Here is a 19,812-nt window from a genome sequence, read left to right on the forward strand (position 1 = left end):
CTTCTGTCTGAAAGATTCTGTAGCCCATTTCATAGCTCTAATATTAAGCCACCATTCTCAATTATACCTTCCTCAGAATATCTTTTTGCCTCTCTCGTTTACAGCCCTCGTGCTGGCACATACCATGCAGTAATCAGCCTTTCTCAATGCCTCATTATCTCCTGAGCAAAGCTGTACTGTCAGCAGCTATTCTTTATCATTCTTCTAACTGATAACTGGTTTTAATTCCTCCAGTAAAATTAAAGCATAGACCCAGTGCCAATGACTTTGTGGTCTTGAACTTTGAAGCAGTAATGTTTCTAAAAACAATAAACATCCATTTCAGAAAAACTTAACTATTAAAATAACGTGTAGGGAGTTGAAGTGACTACTTCCCCCACCCCCTCTATCTTCTCCTGAATTGGACATGACCTCTGAAAAGGAACATTTCATTCGATTTGTCTTGCTTCAGTAGTTTACAACAAACCTTTGAACAGCGAGAATCTTGTTTATTTCTGGACACCTGTTTCTATAAAAGGCTTTTCTCAGACTGGCACAAAGACTACTGAAATCAGCCATCCTGAATCATCTGGACAAAATATGAAATTCTTTGGCATAATTGTTTCTTTCTTCATTCTCTTCACCCTTACTGCTCTTCAGAATGCAGGTGAGTGATTTTCAAAAATTCTGCTGCTTTTATCTACAAACTTTTTAAATTTCTGTTCAGAATACACACCTCAGTAAGAAATTACTGATACCATTTGTACAAACTAAAGCAAAGGCACAAAAGCCAGCTTTTGTCAGCACAGTGTCATTTTCTTTTCCTTCCTCTGTACTTTCCAGCAGGTCAGTGGATCTTCTCTGTAAGTAAACAGACAATCTGGAGAATGCAGTAAATATATTTAAAGACAGAAAAACTTTCTAGCTCCCTATATTGAACAAGCACTTCTACCTCCCTTCTTTCCCTTTCCCCATGCTTGTTCTTCACCACCCACCTTGAACCCTGCCTTTCTTTTTGTTTGTGTCCTCCCAAATAAGCAACCCTCCCCTAATAACTTTTTCATATTTTGTTCCAATTTTGCAACATCCATGTCCATATTTAGAATTTTGGATACCTACCTAGGTCATCTCAGCATTGCATGGTGTTATTGATATACTTCTCAAGCATTGTTGCCCTTGCAAGATTCTACTCCACAAAAGCTCCTCGGTGCTCCCAGTTGCCTGTGCAGCTTGTCCATCTCACTGTCACCCTTAACTGTTTGTGAAATCCAGCTATTCTCCACAGTGTTACTGTTATGTCTGTTGTCTTCTCACTGTTTCATTTGTTGGGTAATTTTTCATGTGATGTCTGGTGAGTGCTACTGGTCTGTTCAGCTGGACCTCAGCCAGGCCCAAGCCAAGAGCCCAGTCTCCTGTCCGTGTACCCAGTCATCACAACAGCTGCCTTGTCAAGGTCAGGCTCAAATGAAACGCACAAAGGAAAGAAAATTCAGGAGCTTTTAATAATCTCGTACTGGAGCACAACTTGTTGCTGATGTTAACTTTCCAAGAGCCCTTCCGTTCTGATTGATTCCCTTTCGGGGTTGATGGTGAGGGAACCCCATTCTGATATGTTTAAGACTTAACTCTCAGAAATAACTGTAATTAGTGACAGTCGCTGAAGGGCTGCTTGGAGATTTATCTGTCTCTTGCATGTAAAAATACCCATGGAACTGATGAAATGATGTAGTGGCTCAGAGGTAAATAAATGTGTTTTCCTATTCAAAATGGAGCAGCCCTAACGTGCAGGTGATTACAGCCTTCACCTAAACACATTCCTAAAATAACATAACTAGCATACTTCATTGATTTACAGTAGTCCTTTAGATGATATACTTTTGTTTCAGAGAACACCTAGAAGAGGTCAGTAATGTTCCTGTCTATGTTTTTTATTTCCTTTAAAGGAGCTCAAGACTCTTGTTCACAGCAATGTGGGGAGCTGCTTAGTACGTGTTCTTGCCAGGTGACATGCCAGTCCTTGGGGAATTGCTGCCCTGATTATAAAGAATTTTGTCTGCAGATTTCTCCATACTCAGGATCTCTGATGGGAGGCAAAGCCTTTTTGCTTGAAAATACAGCTTTTAATACCTCTTCTATGCTAACATGCAGGTGGGCCATGATTTTATATAATCTCACTTTCCAACTATAGGTAATTACCACGAAACAAGACTAGTCTATACAGGAGTGAGAACTTTACAAAGTTGCTTGAGTCCTGAAACACACAAAAGTTCTGCTTTTGTGAACCTCCCCTCAGGGGTACATGTTGACTGTGTTTCTACACAGGATCATTTCATTTAAGTCAAGTTATTGTGTGATACAATCATTATTCTGCTAATTTATAATTTCTCCCTCCCCCAGTAATTAAATAGTAAATTGAAGGTTTGTAGATTGCTGTGGATTTGTGCAGCACACAGCAGGTTCCACACTGGTGAAATAAGCACAAATTTTTCCAGTTGATATTCACTGCTACAAGCAAAATTTGAACAGATGGGACTTGAAATGATCTGCTCATGACACGAGGTTGCTTGATGAAACACAACCGAGTCATTCAGAATTTTCCTTCTCTCCGTGGTGACACTGAAAAGTGCTTTCAACACCTACAGGTTCAAGGAGGAAATCGAAACCAGAGGCTATATTGCTGAGGATGGGAAAGCCCACTGCATCTCCCCGTTGCTTTATGAGACTGGTTTCATCCCTTTTGAAGTTTCTATAGATAATGGGTTGTCGTTCCCCTACTCTGGAACTTGGTTATCAGGTGACTTAAATTTACATCATTCCTCTTCTTCCTGTATTCTTCCTCCATGGATGCAAGATTATGTAACCTTTCCTTTTTGATAATTTTTCTTCTTCCTTAGCAGGCCTCAGAGAAGTAATTCTTGCTGTCCTCATGTTAATTCATCTTTTGAGAGATGAACTTTTATGGCAATTGGGTTCTGCTGTTATACAGTAGCAGCAGCAGCATCAACTCATAAAAAGTCCTGCTTGAAAATGATATTGACCAAAACAGTTACCTTTTTGTCACTACTTCTATTAGAAAATAACTGCACTGTGGTGTTCAAACATTAGTAAGGGCTCAGCTTCAGCTTACTCTCTTTATGTTGTGCATCCTTTACTGTGTCAAACATACACAGGGGAAATACTGCTAGATCTTAAATAACATAGAAGCACTTTTTCAGAACTTTGCAAAGCAGAAGTGTCATTAGTCCTGTTTTTTTTCTGCTCTGTACTGCAGTACATCACAGCAAGGTTTCAGATGAAGAAAGATGTACTTTGGTAAATGAGACAAAATGGCAATACTACGGTACCCCCAACACTTATGGAAACTTAACTGTTACCTGGACACCTCAGGCACTTGCAGAAACCCATGTCAACATAGAAGTCTGGGGATACCATGAAACAGGTAAAGTGATACTTTTCCTACCTGTGAACAAGCATTTATCATAAGTCATTGCATGACTTATGTGCAGAATTCTGCACAGCATGTGACCGCTTTCACTGAGGCCTCAAGAAGAGATCTGCAAGTATAAGGAACTCAGGACAGTAATGTCAGCTTTTCCTCTTCATTTACATATGTGGAGACATCTAATTTCAACCTCATGGTAATTTTTCTTTTCCAGTGTCCAAAACCATTTTCTTGCTCTGTCTGACAGGTGACAGTTACTCAGAAAACTGGTCGGCTGAATGGAAATATCTTTATACTTTGGCCAGAGCAATCCCCAATACAGGGGAACTTACTTTCACTCCTGTACCTGCTGAAGGAGATTACAGTACGTGGGACTTTGGAATTTTGAGGATTACACCCAGCAGCTATTCTGATGGGCAGAGGCAAGTGCATCACAACACTCGTTAATCATAGGTACCTTATTATTGCTTCCTGTAGTAAAGTTGTTATATCCTTTGGCATTTAAAGCTGGGACTCAGGCTCCGTTTCACATGAAAAAAGGGGGAGAGAATTGGAAGGGCAAAAGTGGGAAAAACTCATGGGTCAAGATAAAGACAGTTTACCAAGTAAAGAGGGGCATGGGCAAAGAGGGAGTAAGGCAAAGGCAACAGTAACCACCTGCCACAAGCAGAGCGATGCACGCTCAGTCACCCCTAAGGGCTGCTGTGAGAGAGCTCTGCTGCAGTTTTATTGATGGGAATGATGTGGAATGGTGTAAGGAATATACCTGTGGACAGTTTGGGTTGGCTGTCATGGCTGTGTCCCCTCCTAGACTCTTGACAAGGCCTAGCCTATTTCATGGGGGCCAGCAAGAGAAACACAGAGGACCCTGACACCGTGCAAGCACTGTTGGGCAGTAGCTAAAACACTGTGTGTTATCAGCATTGTTTGGTCACAAATCTAAACCATGGCACTGTATGGGCTGCCTGAAGAAAATTAATCCACCCCAGCCAAACCCACTACCCTCAGCAGACTAAGATCTGCTTATTTTTTGGGCACACCTGTAGAGGATTCCCTAACTGTGGAACTTCGGTCACTACAGCCACAGGCTTTCCTCTGCATTTATTTTTTTTCTATTTTGTATGCAGCCTTTTGCATTCCTACAAATTTTATGTCCACTTCCTTTTGTTTCATTGTATATTTTCTCATGTTTTTTGGTGAATTAGCTCTATAAGTGCTCCATACATATTCTGACCTTGCATATCCCTTCATAATTCTTTCACATCTTCAGTTTTTAATGTAGATGGTGTAGATTCTGTGAATATATAAATGCCACCTCTTCAGAGTTCTAACATGTTGCTAATATATCAGAACCTTTCTTAGCATTTAGGAATCACTACCCAGAGAAGGATAACCTTTTCTCTTTCTAGAGGATTTTTATTACACTTTTTATACGATATTTTTTCAAAGTAGGTTTGGAATATTTCATGGATTCTGAATGGTTTTTCCCCGTCTGTTGCCATTAGCCCTGGTACTACTGGGGCACAGAGTTATGTTTTGTTAGAGAATCCAGATGTTCTTCATTCTGTGCTAAATGGAACTAGAGTGTCAAAAGGCTTGAATAGAAAACCTGTCTCTAAAAGGATCCAGGTAAACCAGAATCACAGATATTAAAATGTTTTCTGATTATTGTGTACTTGCTGCATGCTGCCCTCTCACTTCCTGAATCTGGAAAATTTTGATTGGCCATAACATTTTGCAGGAAAAAGAAAGCAATGGGCTTTGTAATGAAATAACACCTTGCAAGTTGTAAGATACTTCGTAATTATAGGTAGTGATTTGACAGTGTTACTGTCTAAACAGTGCTTCTTCAGCTCTCAGATCTATTTCTGGGTGGGTTTTTTTGTTTGTTTTCTAGCAACATTCCATCACTCTGGAGCAATGACCATGCATTGGCTTGGCACCTTGGGAATGACTTCAGGAATGACCCGAGTGCATGGGCAACTGCAAAATGTATGGAATGGGACAGAAAGGAAGAGAAGCTTCCAAACTTCAAGGAAGAAATTATAGACTGCCCTTGCACTTTGGCACAGGCAAGAGCTGACACTGGCAGGTTCCATGTAAGTTATTGATTGATCCCTTTGGCTTATTACAGTTCCAAGTAGAACCTTAGGGAATGCCATACTCCACACACCCCCCATTCCCTCTCTAAACATCATTACAAGGGAATTAAATTATATTTAAACTTGCACCAATAGCAGTGCAAGTAGCAGAGGCAAATACAGCTTATCCAGGTAGTATGAATAAAAGAAGTGCCTGTAGGACAGCACATGGAAATTACCTTCAAACAGGCAATTCAGACAGTAATTCCAGTGGTAGACAGAAAACACACATGGAGGACAGTGAGCTCTGTGGAGCTGAGAGCAGGATTGTCTTCTTTAACTCTTATAGTTGAATCCCCATCTAGCTGTGTTTGTTCTTCAACGTCTGCTGTAATAGACTGCAGAATGCTCAGGTTAGGCCTGTTGCTCCAGACACTCCAGTATTAAATTCACTGTTTTTCCTGTCATTCCATGCTATTGAACACACAGCCTCAACCAGTTCATGTAGATTTTACACACGTGTCAGATACAAAGGGTGAGGGGAGGACATATAAATAGAAAGGACAACGGGGAAAGAACCCCATTAAGTGTGAACACTGATCTTTTTCAGACAGATTATGGCTGCGACATTGAGAAGGGGAGCGTGTGCACTTACCACCCTGGTGCTGTGCATTGTGTAAGAGCCATTCAAGCCAGGTAGAGAAAATTTTTTAAACTATTTTTCTTATTCCATCTCAGAGAAGGGGCAGCAGCATCACAGAAGGCACAAAGGTCTCAGGCCTCTCAACTCAGGTTCATAGCAACCACTGTTTCCCTCTTACTCGTATACTGACCCTCATTGCTGAGATGCAGTTAAGGCCTTAGATTTAATAAACAATAAATTGCAGCATGTGAAACCTTAGGATAGCTAAACAGGAGCTAATGTGTAGAATAGGTTTGATTAGGCCTAATTAAGCCTTTTCTGTGTTGGTCTAATTAAGTTCAACAAGGTAATCTTTGCACAATTTCTGTCAGAACAAGTTCAAAGAGTGCTATTTTGTATAGCTGTAAGGCCTACAGAAGGCCTTTTAACCAAGGTCTTCCTTCCTGCCTTGGTTAAAAACCCTTCCCTCCCTGTCCCTACTCTGGTCTAATTTATAAGAACCGAGACGGGACAGGGTGAAGTCTAACAAGACATCATATAAAGCTTGCCACCCAAAATGTTTAGCTGTCTCCATAAAAAGGCATTAGGGAACCCCTAAACACAAAGGAACCTCACAGAGCTGAATGATGACTTTCTTGCTGCTTCTCTCAATCAGTCCCCAGTACGCAGCAGGACAGCAGTGCTGCTATGACTCCACGGGAACACAGATCCTCACGCATGACTCCACAGGAGGCAGCACCCCTGATCGAGGCCATGACTGGGGTTCACCACCTTTCTTGAAGCCTCCCCGCATACCTGGCTTTTCCCATTGGCTTTATGATGTTATCAGCTTCTATTACTGCTGCCTGTGGTCTGATAATTGTCAGTTCTATATGAGAAGGCGTCCCTCTAGTGACTGCAGGACGTATCGCCCGCCTCGAGCCGGTAAGGGCTTCATAATTGCATTCTGGAGTGTAGCCTTGTGATACAGCGTTGGCTTTCAGAATATTTTATATGTACATATATGAGTTGACAATGGTGAGGGTACAATGTTCTGTGGGAAAATTCCATGGCCAGTGTCTATTGATCTATCAGTACACAAAATCTGTACTTGTTTTTTAATTGTCCTGCGAAGTTTTCTGCCGTTGAGTATCTCATTAACCCCTAGAACCTAAGTGGCCAAAGCTTAGTAGTCAGTGCCCATAACTTTCTGCCATCAGTGAACACTTTTTCAGAAAGAGGATGGTTAGAGATGGTTTAAGACAAGTAGGCAGTAGCTAGAAAAGCTGTCATGCAGAAAAATGTTATTAATATGAAATAAGGAAGTTTTACCATTTACAGTGTGTTTGTTGCTCCTGCCCCTTGCTTTTAAGCCAGTCCTCAAGTCTTGCCATGTCTCTGTTGCTGCCACATGTCTTGCCTTCTATGCTGCAAGGATGCTGAGGTGTCCAGCAGGACTCAGCCTCCCATAAATAAGGAAAGTGCAAAGAGGCAACAGTTTGCAGCAGGAAAAAAAAGAGAAAACTGCAGAGACCACTGCAGGAGGTAGCAGGGTGTCACAAATGCTTAGAGAAACCCCATCAAAGGTATTGGGAAGAGCAGCCTCTTTAAAGTGCAGCCCTGAATGTTGGCCAAAGAATATGGAAGTAACTGGAATTACATTTCTCGTTGTTCAAGGTTCTCATGGCTGTTCCTCATATCACATTTACCACGGATCAGATCAGCCCTGCATTTTTTTCCTTTGTTTAAAGCCATTCTTTGGATCACCACAATGAGATTTATTTTTATTTCTCGTGAACTTAAGAGAAGCAATGGCTTGTGATTTTTGCTTGTTCTTATTTCTCATTTTACTTTCTAAAATAGCATCTGCTTTTGGGGATCCTCATTTCTTGACATTTGATGGTCTGAACTTCACCTTCAATGGCCTGGGAGAATACGTGTTGCTAGAGTCTGATCTCACATCCCTGAGAGTGCAAGGGAGGACACAGCAGGGACGCCTTCCCAATGGTGAGTCAGCAAGAGAAAGCAGTGATAGCAAATAAAAGCTTCTAAGGGTGCTTGATTTGCACTTTACAGCATTCCTCCTGTCGTCTCTAGTCTTCTCCTTTTTTGGCCATTTGTGAAAGGTCACTGTTTGGAAGATAATCAGAAGGCAGACAACATGTTCAGGAAAAAAATAACTTCCTAATTGAAGTTTAATTACTGGTTTTATTGGGTGTGAGTAGTGGAAGTATAAGGTTTTCTGTTGTGTTTAAGAGCTCAAAAATCTTACTTTCTCTCCATATCCATTCTCATCTGTAAGGAATCATAAGGTCAACTCTAGAAATCAGTCAATAGGCATAGCTGCCAGCTGATGCATTTTGATAGCATTGTAGCTGAAAATGAATAGAAAGCATGTAAGTGTGTGCCCTGATTTATTTTCTTTCTGTGTTAGATCTATATGCATGTGTGTGTTGACAGAGCAAAAATGTTCCACAATGAGCTGAGAAAACATACTTTGGATGGGGAAAAAATTCGTTCTGAGCACCTCCAGGTAGCAGAAAAGTACAGAATGTATGGTGAGAAGTTGGTTATTCAAAAGGCCTGATGGTCTCAATCTGTTGGCTTGTTCATAAAATGAAACCTAGGGCAGAAGAAGCTTTCTGGATGTACCTGTGGCCTTCACAATTTGAAAGGGAAAATTGCAAACCAGCCTGTAAGAAGGAGATTGTCATACAACTGCATTTTAAAGTGAGGGAAAAGTAGAGTGGGAAAGAGCATAATGGGATCATGCCTCAGTAAAGAATATTCCAGCTGGCCTTAAGGGTGCATTTCAAGGATTTGGTACTTCTGGTACAATTACATGGATGAACTAAAAATTGTCTGATATACAGCTTATACTGAATGTCACATTGGATAGGACAGAAATTATCAAGGAAATGTTTTGCCCTTGACAGGGCAAGCTTCCAGTTTTCCCAAACCTTACTCACAGTAATGAATGTGAAGGAGATCAGCCAGCCTTCTTATATAGTGTAGCCACTGCCATTAGGATAAAGAATTTAGAAACTCTAGTCTTTTTTAGCACTAAACATTCTTCTTTAAATGTATTGGAAAGAGATGTAAACTGTGGGGTTTTATGTGACTTATATGCTTAGCTGTTTCCTCAAATATAAATAATTACATTTCACTATTTTTCAGAAATATCTGTTTGGTTTTTTTTTCTCTCCTGTATTGCTATAACCTTCTGTATTTACTTTATATCACATTGAGTATTTTGGGGGGCTTGTTTTTTTATTTGGAAGGAACTGGAGCTCAGGGGACAGGCTTGTCTGCAGTGGCCATGCAGGAGAACAACTCTGATGTGATTGAAGTACGGTACTCAGAGGATTTGAATCTGGAGGTCCTGTTAAACCAGAAGGTTCTCAACTTCTCTGAACAAACCTGGATGGACCTGAAAGGTTAGTTACAAATACCAGCCTTGTCAGCTATTGTATTCCAGTGGAGCCCATGTACAGTTAAAAATATCTCTAGATGCATGCATTTCAACTCTCTTTTCAGCGTCCTTTTGTGAAAACAACCTGCAGGTCACAGAAAAAAATATGTAAGAAGTAAAAAGAGAACAGGCAGTGTCCCAACTCAGTAGAATTTATTTTATTATTACATGACTTTCTTCAGTTACTGCCAGATTGAGACTGAATCAGTGGCAGTGCACAGCTGACATGCACCTTGGTGGAAGAAATAAAACTGAGAGCATGGAGTAGAATGCCCTTTCCATCCAGTTTGCCTACCTGGCCTTGTGTTTATACTAGCCCAGTGCACGGATTCATCTGGCCTTTGAGACTGTTGACAGCAGGAATATAGCCTCCAGAATTATGGGCTATGCAACTCCTTCCAAATAGCCATGGATCAAGCAGGCCACAGGAAAACAGCCTGTGGCTGGCTGTGCTCCCATGCAGAAGTATAACAGAGTTGTGGTTCAGGTGAGCACACCAGAACCTGCTATACTGGTTACCAGCTAACTGGCAGCACCTATGCTGTGTTCAGGAAGAGGCAGAGTTATCTGATTTAAATGCTTCTCAGAGTGTAGCTCAAAGTGTAAGGGAGGAAAAGCTTTATGAGAAATTTTTATAACTGATGATGATTTTAACTGATGCTAAAACACAACAGTTCATTCACTGTGGATAATGAGGTATTTTGTCTTTTCCTCTCATTGTTACAGGTCTCTTTCTCTATTCTACACCTGATCAGAACATCACAGTGATGTTCTCTTCTGGATCTGGAGTGGAAATACGGGGAAAAGGAGGATTTCTGAGCCTGACAGTTCTGCTCCCAGAGAAGTTTATGAATCACACACAGGGTCTCTTTGGGGTAATGAATGGCAATACAGAGGATGAATACACCTTCAGGAATAAAACCACCTTGCCAGTTCATGCAAGTCCCCAGCAGTTGTTCGAGTTTGGAGCTAACTGTAAGTCATTTCTCTGGTCTATTATTACATTTTCTTTACAAATTCAAAACAGCTTGTGATTTAAAGTCTAGGAAATTAAGTCTCTGCCAAGCAATCAGTACTGGGGGAAGAGAAGAGAGTAAGAGAAATATACTCTCCTCTGCCCAAGTGGGTGATATACCTACTGCTGAATGATTGAAGACAGAACCACAACAGAGTGTTCAGCACTTGGTTCCATCAGGAGTCAGATCTCATATTTCACAGCTTACACTTTTAAAATATCATCTATTACATTTAGCTGAACACAGCAAGTACAGCAACAGCCAGGGTCAGCTATCTTTTTCCAGTTTGTTAGCAATGTTTTCATCATGTACCATGCTGACAATCTAAAAAATAATTCATTAACTCCCAATTAATAATTGTCTCTTTAAATAAAAGGTGCAGGGGGGGATGTGTATAAAAAAATGGCTCCTATCATTTAATGAGTGGTTAGGCTGCTGTATCTAGCCTCAGGATTAAATTGATCAGCATTCCTCCTGGCATCAGGTTAGGAGATGGGCCAAAGATATGATGCAAAAATACCCTCTGGCTACCAGTTGATCTTTGTGTTGAGCACAGTGTAACCATACCCCAGGACTCAAAGCATACTGAAAAGTCTCACTGCTTCAACCTCAGAAAGTTTCTGATTTAGCAAAATGAACACAAAGAGCAGGGCCATAACAGACATGATATATTTAGGGACACATAGTCTCAGGATTTGTGTTGCTTGTAGTTTTTACTTTTGTAATGTGTTGCTCTGTCTGTTATCTCCATTTTGCTAGAAGGCATACAAACCATCTTTGTGTAAAATCACAACTACGCAATCATTTGGATCTAATTTTAAGAAAATGATCAAACACCATGTTAAACAAACACTAACTTTGGTGCTGAGTTAAGATGTTGCATATGAAAAGGAGAATAATCTTGAGCTGGTAGGATCCTGTAGGCCTTCTTAGATCTCTTCCAGTTCTAGCTACATTTACATAAATAAACACTTGGATTAGTAGCAGAAGGTGATATGTGCGGGCAATGTTACATATGAATCTCTCTCTCTTTCTTTCTCTGTCTCCCAAGGGGCTATTGAAAATGGAAGTTCTCTCTTTACTTATGACACAGAGTTCTTACTGAACAATTTCTATTACGGGGAGAAGCACAATGCTTCCTTCCTGCCTGTGTTCTTCCCAAATGAAGACCCTGCTGATCCCCTGGTAGGAGAGATGGTCTCACTCTGTGACTCTGACCCGTTCTGCAGATTCGATGTCCTGACAACAAGAAGCCTTCAAGTGGGAAATTCCACAAGGCTATCTCATCAGGATCACAGGCTGCTGGTAGAACATCTGGAGCCAGGTGATACAACGTTCCTCAAAGCATCATTATAGGATCACAGAGTCTGAGTTGGAAGGGACTCACAAGGATCATGGAGTCCAACTCTTAAGTGAATGGCCCATATAGGGCACCACTCCAGTTATTTCTACAGGGCATCTAAATAGTTAACAATGTTTGAGGAGGCCTTGATTAACTGTAGGTTCATGCACCTGTAAATACTCTTATTGGGAGGAATCATCCTTGTACCAGGAAAATTCTGCACTAGATGACTACTTAGGCAAACACATAATATATTTCTTTCCATTTCTTCCTACACCACAGTGTAGAAACTTTATCTTCATTTTCTGTGCATTCACTTGTCGTCCTTGGACTTAAACATAGTAATAATTTAAAAAGTATCAGAAGTATCAGGTAGCCTAAAAGTCTTTGTCTTTCCGTGAGTTGTCACTAAAATGCCATTTGAATCATTGTAATGGAGATTTGCTGTGTCTCTTTTGCTAGTGATCTCTTGTGGCTGGCTGGACCCTCCAATCAATGGAACAAAGAATGGAACTAACTACCTGCTGGGCTCAACCATCAGTTTCATCTGCAATCAGGGCTATGAACTCACTGGGTCAAAGGAAAGAACTTGCCAAGCGTCGGGGGCCTGGTCTGGAGACACACCCAGTTGCATCCAGAAAATAGGTCTGTTGCCTTTTAAATGTTACATGTTGTCATTAAAAAATTCATTATCACAGATAAGGCAATCTTGGCACACCATGATGGCCCTTGGCAACAAAAACTTCTTTCACTTGGGAAAACGTTGGACATAAGATCTCTGGATTTCCAGAAAGAGTAGTATTCAAATCTAAATAACAGGTGATTTATGCTGGGTTTTGGTGGGGTTTTAAAAGTTTTTAATATTTTTAAAAATTACTTAATATATCTACTCTTTCTAAGGGTCTAGGGCTAAAAGCTTCCCTTTCTGTAGGGTTGGCTAGGAACTGGCAGGCATGCTTCTTGAGTGGATGACCTAACATAAATTTCAAAATCACTCTTAGGAAAACAGGAAAGCATAGTACTTAGCTAAAACATAGAAACCATGGGTTATTGGAAACCTTTAGTATTCACATAATTTGAGCTACTTTTCAAGTATAAATGATGGCACAACCCCCAACCACTTAGCGTCATCTTTCATTCTGTCATCACTAATACAGTTTTAACTTTCTCTGCAACTAACTGGGGCAAACATATATCCAGTCTGAGCCACCTGAGGGGTGAGTAATGAAGCCACACATTATAAAATGAGCACTTGAAGAGAAACTTTACAGAAAAGGACCTGGGGGCCCTGTGGATGAATTAGTTGAACATGAGCCAGCGGTGTGCCCTTGCAGCAAAGAAGGTAATGGTGTCCTAGACTGCATTAGGCAACACAGTGCCAGCAGGTCGAGGGAGATGATCCTCCCTCCCCTCTGCTCAGCACTGGTGAGGCCACACATGCAGTACTCTGTCCAGTGCTGTGCTCCTCAGCACAGGAGAGGCATGGACACGCTGGAGAGAGTCCAGTGAAGGGCCATGAAGATGATTAGGTGACATGGTGACCTCCAGAGGTCCCTTCCCACCTCAGCTGTTCTGTGATTCTGTGATTCTGTGATTTGAGAACAGACACAGCCCACACTTGTTGAACACTTTCACCCTTTTTTTCTAAAGGATTCTGTTATCTCGAAACAAAATGCATCATACTATGGCAGTAAAACTATTGTAATGATGTAATAGTATTTAGGATAACTAACAAAAATTTATTACCCCTCTTGTGTTAGTTCCATTAGATTAACAATTAACCTGGACTGTTGGATTTAGTAGCAGTTAGGCTGTCTCTGTGATCTACAGAAAACAACCCAAAATTTCCTTCTTAATCATTCACCATGTACACTCCAAATGTCCTCAAGATGGCAATATTTCAAAGCTCCAAGGTGAGGCAAGGCCAGGTGGCATATTTGAAGCACTTTTAATGCTGAGTTAATAGTTCCCAAAAGCACTCATCAAATAATTCATACTAACAGATTCTCCATCAACTAATTCATACCAACAGATTCTGCATTCTGAGCACCTTCCAAAGAAATGTGCAAAGTGCACCTCACTTCAGCAATGAATTCCTGTCATGCTGACACATTTCATCAGCCTCTGCTGGCCTGTACCAATTGCTTATACATTTCCAATGCAGTTCTGCACGTTTAGTGATATTTGTAAGATGAACCACAGTGAGTTTGAGCAGCAGACAAATGTGCAAAGGCCAGATCTTAAAAAGTTAGTGGCAAAACACTCTGCCAAGCTGAAAGCTAAGAACATTTTTCCACTGCTGCCATCAACCACATACATACTGGCTAAGAGCCAATCAGTCTCACTAAGCAAAAGGGATGCTGACATTTACATTTGAAGAAGGGGGCAGAAATCCAGCCCTGAATGATCAGAGGGAAGGAGCTGGAAAACATGCAGATATTAATTGTATTCAGAATGATGGAGATGTGATGAACCTTTATGGATAAGCAACAACATATTAACCACTAGCCATCCTTTCTTGGAGTTACAACAGCTTTTACAGCCACCTGCCCCAACAGTCAAATGCAGAAAGCCTGTGAGTTCCTGATCTGTACCAGAATCATGGAATAGTTAGGGTTGGAAGGGACCTCTGGAGATCAACCCTCATGCCAAGGCAGGCAGTTTGTTCCACAGATACAGAGAACAGAAAAATTAACACTATGTACAGTTTCAAAAATCATCTTGTGACTGTGTTCAAACAGATAGGAATAAATGTATCAAAGTCTTCTTGGTTTTTTGTGCTTGGTCTCTGTTTTTCAGCTATTGAACAACTAATTCTTCTTGGCTGTGTATTTGGAATAGTTGGTCTTGCAGTCCTGGCACGTCTGGCTTTTTTGTGTAGAAAGGAAAGGTAAGGCCCAACTGAACTGAAAACACAAATGGAACACCTAAAGAAATAGCAACTGTTTTGAGCACTTTATTAATTTTTCTCATCAACAAAGAAATCAAACGTTGTATTTTTCTGCTACTGTCTTTTATGAAAAACACTTCACTGTCCTTGCCAGGGTAATGCCTCAAACTGAAAGAGGTTAGGTTTAGATTAGATATTAGGAAGAAATTCTTCCCTGTGAGGATGGGGAGGCCCTGGCACACGTTGCCCAGAGAAGCTGTGGCTGCCCCATCCTTGGAAATGTTCAAGGCTGGGTTGGATGGGACTTGGAGCAACCTGTTCAAGTGCAAGGTGTCCCTGCCCGTGGTAGGGGGTTGGAACTACATGATCTTTGGGGTCCCTTCCAGTCTGTTCTATGATTCTGTGAAAAGGAGCTGCTCTCAGTGTTCACAGCTAGGACCATACTTACATAGCAAGATAGAGGGAAGTATCTTAAAAAGCAGCAAAGCCCATAAAAATATATATAAAAATCCCAATTATTTAATGTTATATTCTTCTAGATTTCTTTCTCATTTAACAAAAACAAACAAACAAAAAAAATCAAACTAAAAAACCAAACCAACAACACCGACAAAACAATAGAAAAGCAAGTAGGGACTGTATTTGAAGGCTTTCTCCAGACACCTTTTTATCCTAAAAGTGAAAGACAAGTTTCACACTCAAACACATGATTCTATGTCTGGAGTTGGGGTGGGGAATGATACCATGGTGTTTAGAATTGAAAGAAATCACAATACCAAGGTCCTCAGTAAATCAGTAAGCTGGTTTATGCTTTTCTCTCTCAGCTAGTTGTGAGGGCTCCTAGGTAGTCGCAAATGTATCTATTAATATTTTGGCCATACGTTTCATTTAGCCAAAAAAAAAAAAAAAAGTTAGTTTAAGATCCAGAATTTACCACTGAAGCCCAAGTCCACTGCTCACTCAGAATTTTTTCCTGTTTTTTTTGTACTCAAAAACCAACCTTCTTTCCAGACCTTTCATTATCACTGGTTGTCTCACCACTGATATTTGCCCAGTTTCTCGTATAATTTAGGTCATTCTACTAGAAAATGGAAAGTGATTGTTGTACAGGGATAATAGCAAACCTTCAGTATTTGTTGATGTCATCATGTTGCTCAGATAGAAGGAGTGCTAGATCTCATTTAGTCGCTATTTTTGGTAATTTAAATATTTTGAATTTTCAGTACTGTACGACAGGGGAGGGATACTGTTGTTTGGGGTATTATGCAGTGGAATTCCACAGAACTGGTACTTTTAAAATTGGTGCAATATTACTATTCAAAAAACCCCAATATTCTTCCTCACCTTGTTCTAAGGTAACCTTGTTCTATGGTAACTGCTTTTACTCATCTTTAGCCTTTGATTTGTTTGGGGTTTTTTAACTTTGTTTTTTCTTCCAAGGCACAAAGGAAACCAGAAACTTGTTTCAGAAGTTCCAGTAGAATAAGAGACAATGAAATTCCAGAGGAGTTTTTAATGAAATACAGAAAAAGCATAGCAGAGGATTAAACTGTCCACAGCAACAAATATCTACTTTCCAAACACAAACAATGGTATTGTACAGTGTGATATAATTTGATTTCTGCAATCAACATAATGAGTATTGAACTGTATGGGAAATGCTAATCAAATTCCTGAGATTATATCATGGCAGGCTGAGCAAAAGCCAATGTTTCTGAAAGCATCAGTCTCAACTTTACAGGCAGTAGTTTCTTCTGACAGTCACGTCTTTGCCAGCAGAACCAGAGTTCTGACCAAACTGAAAGAGTTCATGATTTCTCTGCACTTTTCATCTTTTACTTGAGAGCTGGTAAAATGGAAAGAATAAGAGCCTACTATCTTAGCAGTTATCAGGGAAATATTTGCCTTCTCTGGGGCCATGTAAGGCTTACATAGATGTGAAAGTGGATGCACAGTCAGATGGACTACTGGTAGGTCAGGCTGAATTTACAGATTTTTGGAGTTTGTTTTAGTAGAGAGGTAGATCTACTGACAGTATTCAAACAGCATTCTTATATTTTGCAAGTCTCTGAACAGAGACTCAAAGTGACGGTTTTGTTTCCTTTCTCACCTAATTTTAAAAGGATTCAATTGGAAAGGAGAGAAGGGAAGTACTCAGAAAATTATACGTTTCCTTCCACATTAATGTAGAATGACTTTTTAAAAATCCATCTTTATTCAACTGTCAAATTAGAGTCCATCTTCAAAACAAAAAGTCTGTTGGCTGCACTGGAAGTGTCATCACTCTCTTCAACTACCTGAAGGGAAGTTATAGCCAGGTGGGGGTTGGTCTCTTCTCCCAGGCAACCAACAACAGGACAAGGGGACATGGGCTCAAGCTCTGCCAGGGGAAGTTTAGGTTAGATGTTAGGAAGAAATTCTTTACAGAGAGGGTGATCAGGCATTGGAACGGCCTGCCCAGAGAGGTGGTGGATTCACCATCCCTGGAAGTTTTTAAAAAGAGATTGGACATGGCCCTTAGTGCCATGATATAGTAATTAGAGTTGGATCAGGGGTTGGACTTGATGATCTTGGAGGTCTTTTCCAACCCAATCTATTCTATGATTCTATGATTCTATGTTTTGCAAAACTTGCAATGCTTTCCTTGAACAACCATAACATGCATACCATTTGTATTTGGATGTATTTTACTGTGTTTCATTATCTTCATTAAAAAATTATTTCTGAATTACTGCCTTGTCCAGAATCCTTTCAGGAAAAAAAAACCTTTGCTTTTACCTACATCCCAAATGGTTTCTGACATAATTTCTGTATTGTTCAGCTCTTTTCAGTGTAAGAATTGTTAACTTTTGCAGGTCGTTTGGTCTGTTTTTTTAAGGTCTTTAACTCATAGACTACTGGAAGATCATGGTGGTTTTGAAAAGCAAGGACAAACTGTACCAAAACTGTCCTGTACCAAATGGATAGGAAAACTAAATTAATTAATAGTATAGGTTTTACTTTATAATGGGCACAAGAAAAATTGAAAGAAATGCCTCAGACTATGTATTATGAAATATAAAATTATTTATTCATTACTTATTAGCTGCCATTGTTGTTGTTTGTATACAGAGACCACAAACCACAAAAAGAAAATTACAAAATGAGAATGAGTGACCTTGAATACAATAAGCTGAAATACAAACAGAAAGAAAAAATATTGTAAAAACAACAACAAAAAAAGAACTTTGAAAGAAATCTGGGGGATTATCACTGGCAATGAACTGGTTGTCCATTGCCAGTGTGCTACAGTTACAAAAAACAGTGCAACTGATGTATACACACATATCAACTGTGTGTGCAGGATTGGTGGAGAAAGAGGGCAGCACAATGAATGAAAGTGGTTTTGCTTAGGAATGCTGGAAGACTGAAATGGCCTTTTGGAGATATGGTTGATTTAGTGAGCTTTGTTAGCAATACACTGTTATAAATTTGTAAGCCCTCTCTGTTCCAGTGTCCTTAAGGAACAGAATGCCAAATAAAATGGAATCGAAATTGAGTGAATGGGAGCACAATGGGATCCCAGTCCTTGGAGAGAAGACTGTATGTGTGAGGAACTAAGTATTTCTGCATTTATCATTAAAAAGGAAAAAAACCCCATAGCACCAAGCTAACAGAACACTGTTGTTGTTTTTCAATATTTCAACAGCTTAAAAAAGCTACATTCACTAGGAATTCAGTTCAAAATAATTAAATATTAAAATTTTAGCTAATATTTAAATTTTTGTGTAAAGCTATGCTATTATATGGAATCCTTCTTCTGCTTTTTATATGTCACAAAGCCCAAAAGAAATGTAAGCATGTTTTTCTTCTCAAAATCAACCTTACAGCTTTATATAGTGGGAGGTTTCTGCATGCTAAAAGTGAGCTATATCCATACTATGTATTGATACAACAGTTAAGGCCTACAAACTGTATTTTGTTGCCTCCCCTCTCAGAGTAGAAAATTGCTCTCTCCCTTTATGGATAATTGCATTATCCATAATAATTATTAGTGGTACCACTTCATTACACAGCAATGATGTACAGGTGTTACAAGGATAACAACGCTTGCCCTCCTTCCTGACGAAGCAACTTTGCTGTTAGCATGGGTTTTTCTGCTGGTTGTTTTTTAGCAATTGCCATTGCTAAAATATCTCACAGGTCAGGTAATAAGACTTTGGATAAGTTCAGACAACAGCTTGACATTACCACCTTGACATTTTGTCTTTTGTTGTCTGCATGTAGACGAGAAAAAACTCCGCTAACCCAAACCCTGTCTTTCTGCATGTGACTTCACCGTTGACACAAAGCAACGCTGCTCCTTTTCTTTCGGTTCGGGGGTGTCAGCTTCTGTGTTTGTCGCTCTGGATGTATCGCTGTGTGCCCCTGTCTGTCCGTGTCGGCCCGCAGACGTCTCAGGTGTCCGTGCCCGTGTGCCTGTCCATGAGCAGCATCTCCCTGTGCCCGCCCGGGTGGCAGCTCTGTCCCCCCGGAGCCGAGGGGGTTTGCAGCCGGGCCGCGTCCTCCCAGCTCGCTGCGGGCACGGCTCCGCCGGCCGCTCATTTCTGTAGGGCCGGAGGTGCCTGTTCAGCTTCAGAGCGACGCCCTGAACAGCAGCGCGGCGCGGACACCTGAGCGGAGCCGCTCGTGTCGGCGTCCCCGAGAAAGGCTGCTGAGAGCGGGCGGGAGCCGCACGGGAACGGCACGAAGTTCGCAGCGTCCTCTTCCTGTGTCGTGTCCGTCCGTGCCCCCGCGGCTCCCGGCGATGGGAGCGGGGCTGCGGGGCGCGCTCTGCTCCGGCAGCCCCTGAGGGACCCCCGCCGGCCGGAGGGCGTGCGCGGGGCCGGGCGGCGGCTGAGGGCGCTAGGCCGCGGCTGCCCGGGCTCTTCGGCGGCCGCAGCGGGACACGGGCTGCGAGAAGGCAGAGGGGAGTGACGAGAGCGAGGC

At 41.0% G+C, this 19,812-nt stretch overlaps 1 protein-coding gene across 1 annotated transcript; it reads left to right on the plus strand.

The window, feature by feature from the left end:
- Positions 1-473: 473 nt before the first annotated feature.
- Positions 474-17,468, plus strand: SUSD2 (sushi domain containing 2). Its single transcript, XM_050318590.1, has 15 exons — positions 474-646; positions 1,923-2,127; positions 2,622-2,773; positions 3,251-3,418; positions 3,669-3,843; positions 5,319-5,520; positions 6,113-6,198; positions 6,801-7,069; positions 7,988-8,131; positions 9,406-9,561; positions 10,323-10,571; positions 11,664-11,936; positions 12,417-12,599; positions 14,754-14,844; positions 16,285-17,468. The coding sequence occupies exons 1-15, from the start codon at positions 580-582 to the stop codon at positions 16,328-16,330; spliced, it is 2,466 nt and encodes an 821-aa protein (XP_050174547.1). The 5' UTR covers positions 474-579; the 3' UTR covers positions 16,331-17,468.
- The last annotated feature ends 2,344 nt before the right edge of the window (positions 17,469-19,812 follow it).

This window comes from Myiozetetes cayanensis, unplaced genomic scaffold (genome assembly GCF_022539395.1).
Source record: "Myiozetetes cayanensis isolate MyiCay16 unplaced genomic scaffold, myiCay2020 scf21, whole genome shotgun sequence".
In the NCBI taxonomy this organism is placed as follows: Eukaryota; Metazoa; Chordata; class Aves; order Passeriformes; family Tyrannidae; genus Myiozetetes; species Myiozetetes cayanensis.